The sequence below is a fragment of the Spinacia oleracea genome, chromosome 2 (genome assembly GCF_020520425.1).
Source record: "Spinacia oleracea cultivar Varoflay chromosome 2, BTI_SOV_V1, whole genome shotgun sequence".
NCBI lineage: Eukaryota > Viridiplantae > Streptophyta > Magnoliopsida > Caryophyllales > Amaranthaceae > Spinacia > Spinacia oleracea.
In genome coordinates this window covers 51833831-51851648 of record NC_079488.1, presented here as the reverse complement: position 1 = coordinate 51851648, position 17818 = coordinate 51833831, and the positions used below count along the sequence as shown (strand labels likewise).

The following is a 17818-nucleotide window of genomic DNA, read 5'->3' as shown; positions in this document are numbered from 1 at the left end:
AGAATACTATCTACTATTTTTTTATGCTAATATGAAACACATATTTATAATATGCTTTACTTTAATTAAACTCAGACAATTTACAGTGGGAGTATTTCTTTAATAAATCTACATTTTGGCGAATTACAGAGTAATACCCATATATTTACAAAATCTAAAACTTTCTGGAAGATTCAAATTTAGTCAATTATAAAATACTCCCTCCGTATTTTTTTAAGAGATACACTTGGTTGGGCACGGGTCTTAAGAAGAATAAAAGAAGTGGGGTTGGGGTAGATATTTTAATAAATAAGTACATTGGGGACCATGTCCTTTTGAACAAGTGGAGGTGGGGGTGGGGTGGGTGTAGTTGTAAAATTATTTTTTAATTGGATGGTGGGTCATAAAGTGTAGTAGATATATTATTTAATTAGGTGGTGGGGTTGATAAGTTACCAAAAATGGCAAGTGTATCTCTTAAAAAATACGGCCGGAAAAGGCAAGTGTATCTCTTAAAAAAATACGGAGGGAGTAATCATTATGCAACCATATACTCATCATTAAAGAGGCCCCTCAAATTTAATATGTTGGTATTAAAATAAATCGGAAGCACTTCAAATATAAATTACAAAATTTTAATTGGGTCCCTTTACTATTCATCATCTTCTCAAACCACCCCAAATCACACACCGCAGCATTAAACAGTAAAATTATATAACAAAAATAACGATGACCACCACAGTAACCAACACACATCACAACACCATACCATAATTTTAATTGGGTCCCTTTACTATTCATCATCTTCTCAAACCACCCCAAATCACACACCGCAGCATTAAACAGTAAAATTATATAACAAAAATAACGATGACCACCACAGTAACCAACACACATCACAACACCATACCATCAATATAGCAGAAACAAAAAAGTATCTACGATAATTTTTACCTCTGCGGAGTCCATATCTGCCATTTTGTAACCAAACACCAATCTTCTGCATCACCTTCTACTGTGAGAGAAGAACGAAAGCGGCGGGAGTTACAGATTGGATCGAAGGCTAGGGTTTTCCTATACAGTGAAATTCTAAGTCAAGAAGAGGTAATTTTTTTTGAAAATTTTTGTAAATAAAATTTTAAATCTGAAACAATTCACTTTTGAAATTCAAATGTTCACGGTGAGTTAACTTCTGACAAATTCAATAAACTGCCGTTTGCCCCCATCCATTACCGTCAACAAACGGCTGTCAAGTTCTCTTTTTCTATTCTCCTTTATTTTTATTCGTTTTCCTGCGTTATCCTTATATTTCCACTATCTTTTCCAATTATACCCCCAGATTAACGCAGTTGGTTAATCGGCGAGATTAATTGGGGGCGCCTCATAGTTTAGTAATTGGTAATTGAAGATGGGTGATGAGTAAAGCAATTAACTTTTGACAAATTCGCCCAAAAAATATAGGAAACGACGATAGTTGAGTGGGGAGGGAGAAGAAGAAGATGGCGCTGAGACAGCTAGCAGCCGGGGGAAAGACGTTGCCATCTCTGTTGAAAGTGTTGAGGAAGGATATCTCAAAACCCCATCTCATAACTCAACCTCTGCCTTCACTCCGACGCACTTTCTCTCTATATGATCAGATCAATCTCATTGATAATGTTCCCGAAGATCAACTTCGCTTTCAAGGGTATAATCCTGAGTTTCGTGCATTTTTTCTATATATGTGCATTAATTATGCTTTTGTTTCTCTCTTTGATTTTTTGGACCCATCCAAATTTATTCAATTTTTGGCTTATTGTGTTTGTTGCATTCTGGTACTAAATAGAGCTAGCAATTCCAGTAAATGGGTTGTGTTCATTTCGGGCTGTTCATAAAGTTTTTCAAAATATGAAGGTAGGATAATTGCATGATGGTAAATTTACTAATTGGGACCTAATTCAAGTTTTGGTTCATTATGTTCGTTGTAACATGTTATTAGGTAGAGCTGGTAGTTCGGATTGATGGGTTGTGTTATTTCTGGTTGTTCAAAACATGTTTCACAGACTATATTAAATATAGATGGTAATATGATAACTTTAACTATGTTTGAGTTGATTTCATGTTTGTGTTTTGTCAAATTTGTACTTCTCTCAGTGACTTCATGTTGGTTTCACTTTTTGAATTTTTGGACCATCAATTTTCATCCAGTTCTTGGCTTATTTGTTACAACATTTTGATAGGTTTGACGAAACTGGGTTTAATGTAAATGGAGTCAACTATGAAGGTAGCTTGCTTTGTATTGGAAATTTGCTAATGTCATGGAGCCCTAAGAGGTTTGCAGATGTCACCCCTGAAAGGTATATGCTTTTGATTGCACTCTTTGCGAAAACAATTTTCATATATTTGGCGCATCACGTATCTAGTATATTTATTTTCTACGTGTTTGTAAATTGCGTAGTTGGAGCCATGTATTAGGTTCTAAGCATACTTGTCGTTACTGGATTTTGTAGAAAAACTCCTCCATGATTTTTAAAGGGTATGTGTTTTGTTGATATATCAACCTAACAATTGAAACTACTCAGTTGCAATTAATGAATTATTCAAACTGACTCAACTGTTTAGAGATAAAGGGAGAGGATTGATAGATTATTTTGGTGGTGGGATAAAGCTCAGGTTGCCACTTACTGGGTCTTGCTGGTGCGGCAGTTTGTTGATGGGTGGAGGTGGCGGCATGGTGCTATAGCTAGTGCTCAGGTGGTTGTTGCTCACCAGACATGGTACTTAACATTGAAAAATAGAGGGAGTGGTTTGAGAGGAGAGCGAGAGTATGTAGGGTTTCTTCCATGCCCCCTCCATTATTTTGTCTAAAAATGGTGAAATATCTTTGGTGTTCTTTTTTTTTATTTATTTCTTCCATACTTCATCTGTGTCCACTGTAAGGGTAGTTTGATTTGTAGATGTGGCGCTCAGGGAGATTAACTTGCGTCGCCTAAGGTTATTGTGGGAGCTTAGGGGCTGTTTATTGAGGAGAGAGAATGTCCCTAGCATATCCATAGCATTACATTTCTGAAAAGATTCCCATATGATGTGTTTGGTTTGAGGTTCTGGATCCAGGATTTACCAAATTGCACACTTTAGCTATGTTTTCCCTTTCAGAATTACAGATACTCTGCTTGAATTTGAGCTTTGGGCCTTTAGTCTATTGATCTCTTACTTACATCTCCTTACCTGAACCAAGTCTTCATTTCCATATATCTCTGAATTTCTTGGCTACTCCTACATTGTTTCTATAACCCTATGACCAATTGGATTTCCCTCCAAAATCCTTGCTGCTTCCATAGACGAGTAATTGTATTTTTCCTTATACAAAGATGCTAGAAGCGACGGCGACCCTAGATCATGCTGCATGTCATGCATCACCAAGTGTAATGGAAGAGAAATTTTCTATTAAATAGCTGAATGTTGTGAACTTCCAAGCCTCCTGTTCCCTTGGGTTTATCTAGGATGAACTTATTTCACCAATTGAATGATTTCTCCTTCCCTTTGAAGAGGAGGGACTTTTTAACCATTGAATCCAAAGCAGAGAAGAATTTTGGCAGAAAAGAAGTTGGAGAGGACATGATTTCAAAGGATGCAAGGATCCCATTGATCAGAACAAGTTAAATAATTATTACCCCGAATCGTGATTCTTTTCGCCATTTTATCACAAGAAAATTATAAAGGGCTGTTGCCAGTTGATCATTTCCCTTAAAAGTTGCAGAAGTGATCCATTATAATGTTGAGGTTTTCACAGGCTCGTTATTCCGCTTGGATGAAGAATAGGGCGTCATCTGCAAAGAACAACTGGGGCATGGAAGGGGCTCTTCCTATTTTGATGCCTTTCAAATATACTAGGGACCCTGCCTGCCTTACCTGGCCGGATAGGACCTCAATAGATGATATAAAGAGCTAGGGGTACTGGAGCCCCCTTCCCTTGAATCACAATTTGGCTTGAAAAAATCAGCAGGTTCCCCATTTGCAACTTGACCTCCAATTTGGCATTGGATTGTGTTAACACATTCCATATTCAGCTCACCCAAAGTGGAGGAAAGCTCATATCTGTGAGTACTTCCCTAAGGAAATCCCATTGAGTCTATCATATGCCTTGCTCATGTCCACCTTGATAGTTGCTAGATTTTCCTTCCCCAGTTTTTCCCTCTTAATGTGTGTTAAACGTTCATCTGTAATCAGGCCTGCATCTCCCACTAATCTTCCTTGAACAAATGTCTTTTGATATTTACCAATAAGATCAGCAAAATATTATCTAGCAAATTGTGAGGCACTTTGAGTTTACTTTGTAGATGACATTACAGGGGCTGAATGGCCTGAACTGGGATCCTCTGTGGGGTTCTGGAATTTTGGAATGAGCGTAATAAAATGACATATCATTCCCCTACAATATTTCCTTTTTGAAAGAAACTCTGGTTCTAAGAATGATATCATCAGCTATCCCACAATTTATGGAATACAGCAGCTGGAATCACATTCGCCTTGCCGATTTTGTTCCGATGATACTCATTGCTGCCAATTTGATTTCTTCCTTAGTGAAGGGTATCAAGAGAGCTTGATTATGCTGGGGCTTTAGCTCCATTTCATCCCATGAGATAGAGAACTACTCCTGGATTGAGCGGAGATGATACGAAGGAGATTCTTGTGCTCTGCTTAAGGATTTGAAGTAGTTGCCAAGTTAATTATGAATATTCTCATTCTCTGATTGTCATTCTCCAGAATCATTTTTTATGATGAAATGTCATTCTGTTTGGAAAACGGAAACTCTGTAGAACGTCTTTGATGGACTATCCTCCCACATTTTTCCAATTGAGTCTAGGCATTTGTATCCAGAATTCAAGTTTAATTTAAACTTCCTCCTCTCATTTTATGAGGTCTAGTTCATTGTTGCAAATGATAAAAAATTCTTCATTGGCTGAGATCGTTGAAATTTGACTGGACTTGGAGCAAGCTATCTTTTCAATATCATGCCAGTCCAAGGAGTTAGTTATCTTTCTTGAATTGTCTACACCAACACTTTTGACTTAATTGCAGCAAGTTTCCTTGGGATTGAGAACAATCGACCTTTTAAGAAGTGAAAACTTTGATTTCGGAAGTGTAAGGTTTAGGTCATATAAGAAACAGGTTTTAAGTGCTTGAAATTTTCCGATCAACGGTAGGAGTTTGTTTTACAACAAAGCACCCTTGGTATAAATTTCAACCAAAATTGCAGAACTTGCAGAACTCAGCGCAAAATAAGTGCACCTGCTTTTGTAATTCATCTGAGTTTTAAAATCAATTCAGAAAATCAAGTATGACGAGACTATTTTTTCAAAATTCAACATACATGACATATGTACTTTCAAGTCTCTAGTTAACAGAAAAGGATTCCCGACAAAGCAGATATTCCAATAAAAACTATTCCCAGCTTAGCCACCCTTTTAGACTTACTTATACTATACTAGATATATCCTCTTCTCTTTCCCCACCTTTGACCAGAAGATATCTCGCTTAAGTCAGAAATCTCTCCAATTCTATCAACAATTTAGAGATTCGAAAAGAGTGAAAATATGAGACATTAGACGAAGAGTTGAGTATCGATGATGTGACCTCCAAAGGTCAATGGATCCCATTTTATCCATCAACTCTTAAAAAAAAGCCCACTCTTAATCACCAAATCCTAGTTTCCTGGAAAGAAATGCTTCTAGGATTAGCCCCTTAAAGGAACGCCAAGATAGGAAAATTAGAGACTCCGTATTAGACAGCTTGCCAAGTTGTGTTATCTTTCAATCTCTCTAAACAAAATCCATGTCGTCTACAAAATTTAAAACTTTAGGTCCCATCTTTAGACTTCAGTCAACTCAACTAAGGATGCTACTACCAAGAAGGTGGTATCTTGGCAGGATGCTTCATTTCCTAGTCCCTTACATAACCAAAAAAAGAAGATAAACATTGTGTAGGCTAATGGATTTCTTCTCATGATCTGATATTATGTGACATATTTGGTCCATGTAAAGGAAAAAAAAATTCCTTTCTGCAAAGCATTACTACTCATTGCTCACTGAAACAAAAAGAAATTTTTACTCTTGTAAGTTATGGATAGGGAGGAGCAATAATTGATTGATTACCTGCTCTACCGATGACCTGAGTCACCTGACTCAACTTAAGTATAGGTATGTAATATGTGTTTGACTTTGGAAGGGGAAAAAAGAGCATGTCGTAAATGCATCCTTCTTACATTATGCACCTAGTCAACCATGGAAGGCCCAACATGTGCAGAATCTTCCTGATCTATGATTTGAGTTACCAAACACCAAGAGTTACCAATTTAACGTGAAATATGCTTAACCATGAAAATCCGAACATGTTAAGAATCTTCCTGATCTATGATGTGAGTTATAAAGCAACAAGGGTTATCAATTGGAGGTGAAATACGCTTAATTCATATTCGAAAAGTAGAGCTGTAAATTCATAGTTAAATTTGTATGAAGTACGAAATTTTGGACACAGGCATGGGACATAATATCTATAAATTATTTCATTTCAAAAGACGTGGGTTGTTCCTTACTATGTTAATTTGTTTGCAAGTACATAAGCAGATAGCTGAGGTTCACTTCTTACTCGTTTTTGTTATAATTTTTTTAATCTCATGCCAATTTGTGAGCACATCTCTCGCATCACTTTTGGTTTTGTGTGCTCTCTCTTCATATTCATGTGGGTCAGTGGGTGTGTTGAGAGTTTGACATTTGTACCTAAGTTAGAAGAGTTAAGGTAACAGATAGCTGCATTTGACTAGGTCATCATCAGCATATCTGAAGAAGGCTTCTCCCTAATGCATAAACCTAATCATCAAGATATTACAGTGCCGAGCCCTGCTTGTTTGTTTTGTAAACATCGGATGAATTTCTTTTTTAATTACCCATAATTGGTATTCCTTAGTCCATCTTTTGTCTACTACTAGTAGTAAGTTATTCTTGCCATGTGCCTGTCTTTCAGAAAATTATCTCGTCATTTTTTCTGATGCAGCTTGTCCATCTTCCAGATTCTTCGGCCAATTCCAGGTAATAACCGCATACTTTTAATAACTTTCACTTATAGATGCTGTATTGAGCTTATCGATAAAGTTTCCGTGATATGGCTCCATTTCATATGCTATCTTAAGGACGATCAAATATTTAAAGCGGCATGGTATTCTGGATTCTTGTAAATTTTGGATGTCGGTAAAAGGAGGTTACAAAAAAGCTTTGAAGAGCATCGGTTTTATTTATTATCTATGGATCTAATTGTACATTTTTCAAAATTAGTAAATTTCCTGAAGATAATGTTTCGTGCTTTAAGATTTAAGTGACCCTTCTGAAGCCGGAGCATCATATTGGAGAATCTTGTGCAGTATGAGACTATGAGCCCTGATTTTTGTTCCTTATTTCTGAAGGCTGCAGCCGCTGCACCATTAGAATAAATGTGTTGCATTGCCAAGAATAAAATGACCATTGTGTACTGACTCTACTGACTGATATTTTGTCCGAGTGACAGATAAGTACCCGGGTCAAATACATCATAGTTATAAAAAAAATCCTTAGACTACTTAGACAATTCAAATTTACCAATTCAACCGGATTGCAACTTTAAACTACTATCCATTTTAACTACAACTCTGCAAGTTTCACTGTCAAATACTCAAATGTACCTTTGACACTTCCATTCTCACTTTATGAGACAAAAGATTCTAAAATTTTGTAAAAGCGGAATTTTGAATGAAGGTTAGTCTGTGTTTCTAGTATAATTACGGAGTACTAAGTAATGGACTTCTCAATGTATGGTTGACTACCTATTAAGAGATTTCAGGATTTTAGAAGCCCTGTAATCGTCTTTCTTTCTTTAATACCCACTTTACAGACATAATATCATATAAATTCTTTAGTTATGGAACTAAAAGGGTTGCTGTATCAACTAGGGTTCCTCAACTAGTCCAATAGATTTCACTATATGATGAATTATTTTGAATATAAGTCGCTTTCTGTTACTCAATGCGGCTATAGCTGCTGTTCCATAATTTTGATGGAGAAGTTACAGGTTCAAGGAGCTTCAGAGTTAAGATACAAGTGTCATTGACGTCACAGCAATAGAAAGTGTTTAAGAGTTAGGTCTTAGTCTTCTTCTACTTGCCTTCTGCATTCGTGCTATGACATAAAACAAGTTTAAGTTTTATTACTCCCCTTCTCTTGTAATACTACGAACACTTTTCATTTTTATCTTCCCCTGTATAGTTTTGGTGTCATTATGCTATGAAATAAAATACATAATACCTTTATGATACAGCCGAAAGTTTCAGTGCAAACTCAGTAATGGGGAGATGGATGACTTATGTTGATCCCCCCTTCCCCCCGCCATAAAGGTAGAAAACCCCCCCTCAAAAGAAAAGATTCAACTCTTATTCCCTACAATTCCATGTGGAATGATTCCTGGCAGTGCCTGTAGAGTGTAGAATATTATTTGTTAGTTGTTACTGCCGATGCAGGCTAATTAATTCCCTACAATCCCATTGATGTTTGCTATGCTTTGCTTGTATCCAGCTTCCTCAATATGACAGAAATTGGGGAAGAGCTAAATAAATTTGTTTTTGTGATGTGTTACAGAAATTTTGATTCTTGGTTGTGGAAGGCATATCGAGCCAGTAAATTCTGAACTCCGGAGCTATGTTCGTTCTGCAGGCATGAAATTGGAAGTAGTTGACTCGGTAATTGTGATATAAACATGTTGCTTCTGTTTTATGATATTGTACTTTGACTGCTGTGTTTGAATATGAATATTGTCTTTCACATTTTCCAGCGACAACTTTGATAACCATTTATCTTTATTATTCATAAATCAAAATTATAAAAAGTTGATAACTTGAATATGTATTGAGACGTATCTCACAAGATTCTACGTGTGCATATTTTTTCTTTAGGGCATAAATAACCAAAAGCTTTAAAAGTGAAGTTCGTAAATAATGAAAAACAGAGTACTATGTTGTCAAAATGATGGTGTATATGAGCAAGCTTCTGAAATAAAAGGCTTCTTTTTGTGTTTTTAGAACAATTAAAGTTTTCGGGATTAAAAGAGGTTTGCTGGATAGGAGAAAATTTTGTTTGCATGGGCATATGTGCTTGTTTTATGTCATTTTATTCTCCTGGTTTACAATTTTTCCATGGATGTTTATACACAGACCAAAATTGACACACTCACTCGCTTTATTGATGCTACTGAAAAGAATTCGAGCAACACTATTTTTCAGAATGCCTGTGCCCTGAGGATAAAACCTTTTTATTTTTGTAATTTTTGTGCTTCCTAGCAGTCTGTTTTTTTACTGTTCTATATGCATTCCTTGAAATGATTCCGGGAATTGTATATGATCTTCTAGGTTTCCTATTAATGAATATGATTCTGCTTTACCTTACCCCATAAGTTGTTGGATGCTAATACATTTGCGGTTCTGTGAGAGCCTCCGTTTCACTATATGCCAAACTGCAGTGGCATCATACGTATCTTGCCAAGTTGCCTCCTAGAGTTTGAATAATGTATACGTAACTTTGGCCACTCATCCTTGCCCTGCTTTGTTTCAGCGAAATGCTGCCTCTACGTACAACATTTTGAACGAGGAAGGTAGAATAGTTGCAGCAGCTCTCCTTCCCTATGGAGTGCGTTCATAATATTAGGTCATGTGACCCAAATCAAAAGTTTTCAGCAAACTCTTGCTCTGCTTTGATGCTGCCTTTGACTAGCGGCGGAAAATTGGTGCTACGTACTTGTTGTATTTGGTACAATATCATTTTCAAGAATAAGTGCAACAAATGCTCTGGAAAAGGCGGCTTTGATAATTTTCGTGGTGGTTTAATGCTATGTAATATGTACATCAACAATAGCTTGGTCGGTTGGGTGTATTGTGTTTGAAATATCATTCATACATGTTTTTAATTTTGTCAATTGGAAAATACCATTTTTGTTTTTTCTTTAACAGATGGAAAACCAACTTAGTATGAACTAAGAAATCAAACAAATTAACCATTGCATACAAGCCCATTACAAACTAATTAAGTAAACACTTACGATTCAGGGTGTACATGCGACTTGTAAGCAACTGTCACACCCACTCTAACCCTACCCCCTCCCCCTCCCCCTCCCCCAAGTAGGCTTGCTGGTGCTTGAGCACTCACTGTTCACCAATGTCGTCGGCAAGCCTGCTTCATTAGCGCTCCACCGTTCCCTCGTGATCTCGCCATCGTAGATTGGCTGTTTTTTCGAAAGAGAAGTAGGAGGAACCAAGACGGCTTGTATGATATGATTTAATAGTTGGCAACCTTTTTATTGGAGTTAACCTTGTCACCGCCGTCTTGTGGTGTCGAATTACCTCGATCTTGATAGTATAGCTAAAGATTAAGTTAGGTTTTTTGTTTTGGTATTATGTTCATTTGATTTTGTTGAAATTGTGTTACTACCCTTGATTGGTTTAGGGATGGTTTGGTTGTGCTTGTCTCCTTGCCTTAGCTGTCTCGTTTGTTTTGTGTTTTTAGTATGTTTAATTTTTGTTTTTCTGGTGGGTAGTTTGTTTTGGATTCTGTTTGGTGATGTTGGATGTTTCTTTTATGTGGTTCTTGAATTTAGTGTTAACTAGTATAGTGCCCGTACGATGCACGATTTATGATGTGAATATTAAATTTGCATATCTAAACTTTTACTAAACTATAGCTATAGAAAATTATCATCAAAATAAATCTTAAATATAATCTTCTATTAAAACCAATGAAGAATATATATTTGTTACTGCCCCGCTCTTTACTTCGATACTCATACCCACTTAATACTCCCTAGCTACCATCTATACCCTGCCATTTAACACCTACCTCCACCATATACCTTATACAGTTAGAGATAACTTCAAAACAGGGTGAGATTGGTCCCTCAACACTTGTACATGCCGAAAATTCTCATCTCACATGCCTGTCACCACGATAGGTATGATACTCATCCCTATCCTAATTTCCGCCTCGCAGAAGGAAATAAAATTAACCCCGCTTCATCACCCGTCCGTGTATCCACACCCACCTCAAACCAAGCCATAGACGTCTGGACCAGAAATTATTTTTTGATAAGAAAGTTTTGAATTTTAAAATTTTAAGAGTATTTGACAATTTGGTTGTCTGATTATATTATGCTTTGGATACATATAACTTATAGATATTTTCCTAATTAAAATTAATGATGGATATATTTGTTATTACCTCATTCGGTGCCTTGTTTATTAAAAAACGAAAACAAATAAGGGTACATAAACAAAATTATTTTCCTCCCTATTCATCAAATGTGTCAAACCTAGCCCTAGACGGCTGGGCCGGACATTATTTTCTGGTAAGAGAGTTTTTAATTTTAAAACTCTATTCCAGAGTATTAGACAATTCGGTTGTCTGATTAGATTATACTTTAGACACATACAACTAATAAATATTCTCCTAATTAAAATTAATTATGGATGAATTTATAATTATCGATAATGGCTGATTTCCCCTTGGATAAAGAATAGGAGTTGCATCCCAACTAATTTTCTCAAGAGATAAAACAGTGATTGAGATTCGGATAAAATCGGATAAGTCTGGAAAAGTATAAGTAAAACACCAGTGCTAGAAAATTCTAGCGCTCGGCAAACATGCGCTACAATATTTCCAGCGCACCAAACACAGCGCCACAATATTCTGGCGCTACAATTTGGTTATCACCCAATCACGCAAAGATAAAGTTTTAATCCAGCTGTTAAAATACAGATCTGGCGCTGACTTGATGAGCGCTAGAAAACAACATCGCTCCTGATCAAAGCTCTACAATTTTCTAGCACTGCGGGTTGATTTTCAGAAAACTCTCATTTCTTCGAACTTATCTTATCCTGGCCTGTTACACTATAAATAGAGCCTCTGAAATCCGGAAAATAACACACAATCCCAACCTAAAAACCCCAAGCTTGAGTATTGATCGAAGCTTTTCTCTGTCCCGCATTCTCATCCGTCTGCCGTATTAACACATTGTTAAGCAGACGCTACTTGCACGATCACCCAGTTCAGTTCAGACGCTGCCAAAGTTCTGACCCAATCCCTAGCCTAAACATACAAAACTCTGGAAGAATCCCGTCCCGCAGTCAGTCAGTTACCGGAAAGTTCAAAAGTTAAAAGGAAAGCCAGCAAAATCAAGTGGTAGGTGTTCCTGAGAACCGCAGTATAGCCTACGCTATACTGTAACCTGAAATCTAAATTTATACAGCTTTCATCACCATATAAATTTGCTCACTTAATCTGCTTATGGACAAATCTGATTATTGCTAAGTTCCTTAAATCAATCTAAATCACCCTTTTGACGACTGTTTAGCAAATATATGTGCAATAAAATCAACTCAAATTAGTAATGTAGCATAACGCATGTCCCTTTCGTCATTGCATTGAACTAGTAAGGACCGCCGCGTGGACTAATGCTGGGATTCCCCATTTTAGTAAACGACCCCCGAACTCTCAATCTCTGCTCCGCTGGATATCGTTGAGGAATCTCCACATCAGGGATCCCAAGGGAACCTATGGTTGTTGTGAGTCAAATATGTTTGCATTCCAAGCATATCACGATAATCGGATTTTGTCAGTTTTCTTAAACTGAATGGCGACTCCTACACACTAGTAAAAAAGAGGCTAATGCCCACATTTATTTCATATTTACTTAATATGCTTGCCACATCCAGAGGGAAAAAGTCGTACAGGCCGTATACTCTTTTAGAGGTGTCCCGTCGTATTTTTTCGACCCCCTCACAGTGGCGAGTCCGCTGGGGACAATATTGAAGTAAGTTGTGCAAGAACTGCGCCGGTGAGGAAGCCGTATAGAAAAAATAGAACTCTATGCCACAATTATTTTTCCTTATTAAGTTGGGACGACCTGAAGTATTCAATGTGACGAATGATCGCAACAGAACCGAATACTTAATCTCGGCTTCATTGGCATGTTTCATCTCGGAAGCTCGGAATAAGGACACCTATCAGCACGGGGGTGCACGCGCTTCGGATGTTGTCCACTCGACACGTTCGCAATGTAACACATCCACCAAAATTAAACCGCTTATCTCCTAGGTCCATTCACGGGATATGCCACTCCAACACGTACCGGATAGGCCTTGATAAAATTCGTCATGAACCTGGCTACTCTGACAAGGGCCTATTATGGGATTGGCGATAGGTTTGGTACACTTTGACACCCAAGCCTATTATACCTTAAAGACTAGCATAAACTAAATGCGCATTATACCTGAATTCATGCTTGTTGTTAATTCCGTGTAGATATCTTATGTGCTATGTGAAACTAACAAACCAGACACTTAGTTTAAGGTCAACAACGTTTTTCAAAATTCACAAAATGCTTCAAAATGTCGAAATAAATAAATAAAGCTATGAATCAGAATAAAGTTCCGCAGCCATAGTCAAAGCGTCAGAATAAACCAGCGCTACCCTAGGCAGCTCTAGAATTTTCTAGCGCGCATCTCACGTGCGCCAGAAAATTCTAACGCCTGGACCGAGGAAATAAACAAGCCAAAATGGCCAGCGCCAGAAACTAAACTACGCTGACTAAGCAAGCGCTGGAAAAATATGGCGTTGTGCTAGTGTGCGTTATTTTATTCCAACGCAACCCTGCTTATTCCTCACATTCAAGCCTGCAAATTAGAGTTTAAAAGTTAAAGAGTGGAACCTTTGTGCAACTAATTCGAAAGACGAAATACACATTTTCCTTAAGCATTACGTAGGTCTGGCTGAAAATACCCATTACGAAACGCATATTCAAAATTGCGCCAAAGGTATTCTCACGGAATTGAGCCTTATCAAGTCAAAATACTAATCCAAATTAGCTCTTACCAATCAAACCCAAAGGCCAGTACGCGCGAATTATATCCTTTCGCGTCTGAATGCTGAACGTTTGAGTGCACAAACGCTCAAACGAAGGGCTCAGATTAGTGAAATTCGTGCTACGAAAAATTGACTAAAAGGGGTCAACTACAAAAGCAAATCATGAAAAGAGCCTGCAAGCGCTGGAAAATAGCAGCGCATCATAGGCCCGCGCTAGAAATATTCTGTAATACCCCGAATTTATAAAACCTGATTAATTATGCTAAATTATTTTTACTAGCGCAAAACCGTTTTAAATCTTACTTTTTTTTTTTCCAATTTTAAATTACTTTGACTTGGAAATTTAAATATTTTAATGATAAGATTATTATTATTTTGATTTCATAATTTTTTATTTAAAGTTGTAACTATTTTCGATTTAAGTTCAATTAGAGGAGTAAAATTCAGAAATTTTTCTAATATTTTGCAATTACCAAAGTACCCCTTTTTCAATTGAGAAACCAAAAATCAGTTTCTTACTCCCTTCTTCTCCCTCACGCCACTTTCCCTTTTTCTCCATGGAAGTCAAGCTTACTTTCCACTTGTCACCACCCTTGTTCATCTCAATTTGACTCATCAATTCCATGACACTAATCAGAATTTCTATGCCTTAGTCATCAATTCTGAATTCCTCTTCACATTTGTCCATCAATTAAGCTTCACATTTGTCAATCAATGGAGCTTCAATTGATGTTATCTCCTATGTCATCCAACACCATTCATCACTATAAATAGCCAGCAAATTGAACCAGAAACCATCAAGTTGAATTCACCTTCAACCAAGCTCTAACCACCATTAAAAACAATGGAGTTTTCACCATTTTCAGTACCTTCGATTCGACTTTTAACCACCACCACCACTACCGCCTTCTGTTCTTGCCGCCACCATTGACCACCCTCGGCCTCCATCTTCCGTCCCGCCGCCGCCCTGTCACCAGACCAACCAGCCGCCTCCAGCAACGCCCTGCAACCTCCCCTGCCTCCCTCCTCACTCGAAACCCCTGTCCTCTTCCGGTTCGCACAACCACCATCATCGCCGCCCTTGCTCCCTCCCTTCCACCTCGCCGCCACACCACCTAGCCACCAAGTCGCTGTCGCCCCTTTCCCTTCCTTCCTTCCTCCTTGTTTGTGTCTCTGTGCAACCAATTCCCAAAATTTGGAATCAATTTCCAAATTAAATTGTACTGAGTAGTCAGTACTCTTATTCCTAACAATAAGGTCAACCCACTTTACTATTATTTATTTTTGGGTAAGAATAATCTTACTAACTTTGTTCCCTTTCTTTGGTTTATACGCATGACTATTTCAAATAGGTAGGAAGTGATTTCTTAACTAAATAAATTATTCTATTTTGTATAGTTAATAATTAATAATACTCATGTTATAAATAAATAAAGTTGATGAATCTAAATTATGTACTTATAAATTGTTTTATTATTTTTATTATTAATCTAAAGTATATAAGTTACTAGCTTGATTTAAAATGGATTCACTAAGATTTTATAAAAATCGATTTATGAATTTATAAAGCTAAAAGATTTTATTTTAAAATATTGGTTTTAAAAGTATTTATTATTTTAATGCTAATTCGATAATTAATCTTTTGAAAGAAATTGGACTCGGAGCTCAGGAAGAACGGTCCATCGAACAGGGAATATAAACTACGGTTGAGGTAACATCTATTGCTAACACCCACAATCCCCTTATGAACTGTGTTTTATGAATTTATGAAATATGTTTATAATGATATGTTTTAATGGATTGTGGGATATGAATTGTGTTTACAAAGTGTGTTTTATGCATGATGATATTCAAATGTGTTTATGAATGATTTTATAAGAATGATGAGTTACGAATAAGATACGAAACATGATAAATAAAAGTGTAACCGGTTCTGGCAGTTAGTGGGGTTACTATTTCTAGGTCGTGCACGTACCGCTGTACCGCGGAATACCCAACAAGGGAGAGTGCTCCTTGAGGGTTACCGCAAGCTTTAAAAAAAAAAACGAATCAGGTACGGGCGTATGTCCAACAAGGGAGAGTGCTCCTTGAGGACTATCGCAAGGTGGGAGGCGTCCCGCAATGCTAACTTGTCAGTTACCAAGTAAAATGAAGGTTTTATGAAAGATAATGGGATCTATTAAAGTTTCAAGTTATAAGTGATGTTTTATTATAATGCATTTATGAAAGTGTTTTATTATATTCTATTCTCCCTGATTGCAAATTAAATAAAATGAATTGAAATGAATTTACGTTGTTAGGGTAGTATGTTACTGGGCCTCGGCTCACGATGTTGCTTTTGTTTTAGGTACGAAGAAGATCATGGGATGCCTTAGAGTGAGGATGCAACCATCAAATTCACGATCGATAAAGATAACTATGTCTCACTAGTAATAATGGATGTATTAATTAAACTCTAAGTATTAAGTTAGATTTTAATATTTATGTTTAATCAATGTTAGGAATATTTATTAAAGTTCATTTAGATTTCGGTGTAAATATTAAAGAATTAATCGAAGTGAAGTATAATTACAGTTACTCAACAGTAGTCAGTAAATTTAAAAAGGTTATGTCGCCTTGTATTTCCCACGAGGGAGATACGGCAGTGACGCTCCAACTAAATTAGGGTTTCCGCTGCTAATTAAAGGTAATTAACCTAATTAATGGTGTTTAGAAGTCGGGGCGTTACATATTCCAATGCTGCACATAACAACGCTGAAAATTTCTGGCGCCCACTGATTCAATCCTCGGCAACTTTCACGTACTCCTGGCTTAAAATATAAACGATTCGTAAAGTAATTATTGGCTCAGCAATAACACGTATGACTGGAATTACACCATTCAAGCTAAAATTTCGACGTCCACCTAAGCTAAGTCTTCGAAAAACCACTTTTACAAAAATTGAGCCATTCTGAGTCTATGTCCAAAATTTTGTCCAAAAATAAAGAAATCCGTTATCCTAAATAGTTGTCTTATAACATAGGGTCGGTTCCGCTTCTAGGTGCCGAAATGAAGATCAAAGATTAACGCGTCTCGAGTCTTCTACCCCTATTGCTAGTCCGATTGCAGAAATAGTAACCCATGTCTCCGTCCGTCACTCTCCTTTTACAGGTTCTCCAGTCTTCCAGCCTCTGTTCTCTCTTACACCAACTAGCAACATGTCGCTCGAAGATTTGACCGCACAGGTCAAGCTAATGGCCAATGCTATGGAACAGCTTAGCATGAAAAAAAAAAAAGTTAACGGCTACTCAGGCCCAAAATGAGCAGGATAATGAAAGGAAAATTGAGAAAATGGTCCTACAGCTGACCATGGGAAGAAAATTCTTCTTGCTCGATCCTAAACCTCTTACTTACAAATTACCAAAAAAATTCAATTCATCTGATCTTCCCAAGTTTAAGGTGACAGATAACCCCAGAAATCACATGTTAAGCTTCGTGGGCGCGATGAACCTTGAAGGCGTGGACAAGTCCATGTACTTACCAGCCTTCCCCTTTTCCTTAGAATCAACTGCACTCCAGTGGTTCTATGAGCTGGACCCCAAAACCTTCCCCACTTGGGAAGACTTCACTAACATCTTCGTCCAGCAGTACTCGTCTAACATGGACTTTCATGTAACTATGCGCGAGTTAGAAGTTCTTTTGCAGAAAAAAGAACGAGGGTTTCACAACTTACTTAGCCCGATGGAGAGAGCAAGCCTCTCAGATAATACAGAGGCCTCCCGATCCTGAGCTAGTCCAAAATTTTATTGATAACTTAGACCCTGCTTACAAGCAACACGTTCGTTCCTCGGTCTTGACTCCTTCAAAAGAGTCTACGATGTGGGCATCAAAATTGAAGATGATCTCTTCAAAAATACCCAAAACGCTACGCCAAGGCCGCAGTACGCGCCACGA

General features: G+C 37.4%; 1 protein-coding gene and 1 long non-coding RNA gene across 3 annotated transcripts; both read left to right on the top strand.

Annotated features, from left to right (window-relative positions):
* The first annotated feature begins 1331 nt into the window (after positions 1-1331).
* LOC110804796 (uncharacterized) lies at positions 1332-9978 on the top strand. The gene is made up of 5 exons (XM_022010401.2): positions 1332-1662; positions 2195-2311; positions 7008-7042; positions 8618-8718; positions 9587-9978. The coding sequence occupies exons 1-5, from the start codon at positions 1478-1480 to the stop codon at positions 9671-9673; spliced, it is 525 nt and encodes a 174-aa protein (XP_021866093.1). The 5' UTR covers positions 1332-1477; the 3' UTR covers positions 9674-9978.
* A 4414-nt stretch (positions 9979-14392) lies between these two features.
* On the top strand, positions 14393-16462 carry LOC130466925 (uncharacterized). 2 transcript variants are annotated; one of them, XR_008927083.1, is made up of 3 exons: positions 14393-15173; positions 15535-15596; positions 16233-16462. It is a non-coding gene; the product is annotated as an uncharacterized lncRNA (long non-coding RNA). The 2 variants fall into 2 exon arrangements; XR_008927082.1 differs by having other exon boundaries at positions 15535-16462.
* The last annotated feature ends 1356 nt before the right edge of the window (positions 16463-17818 follow it).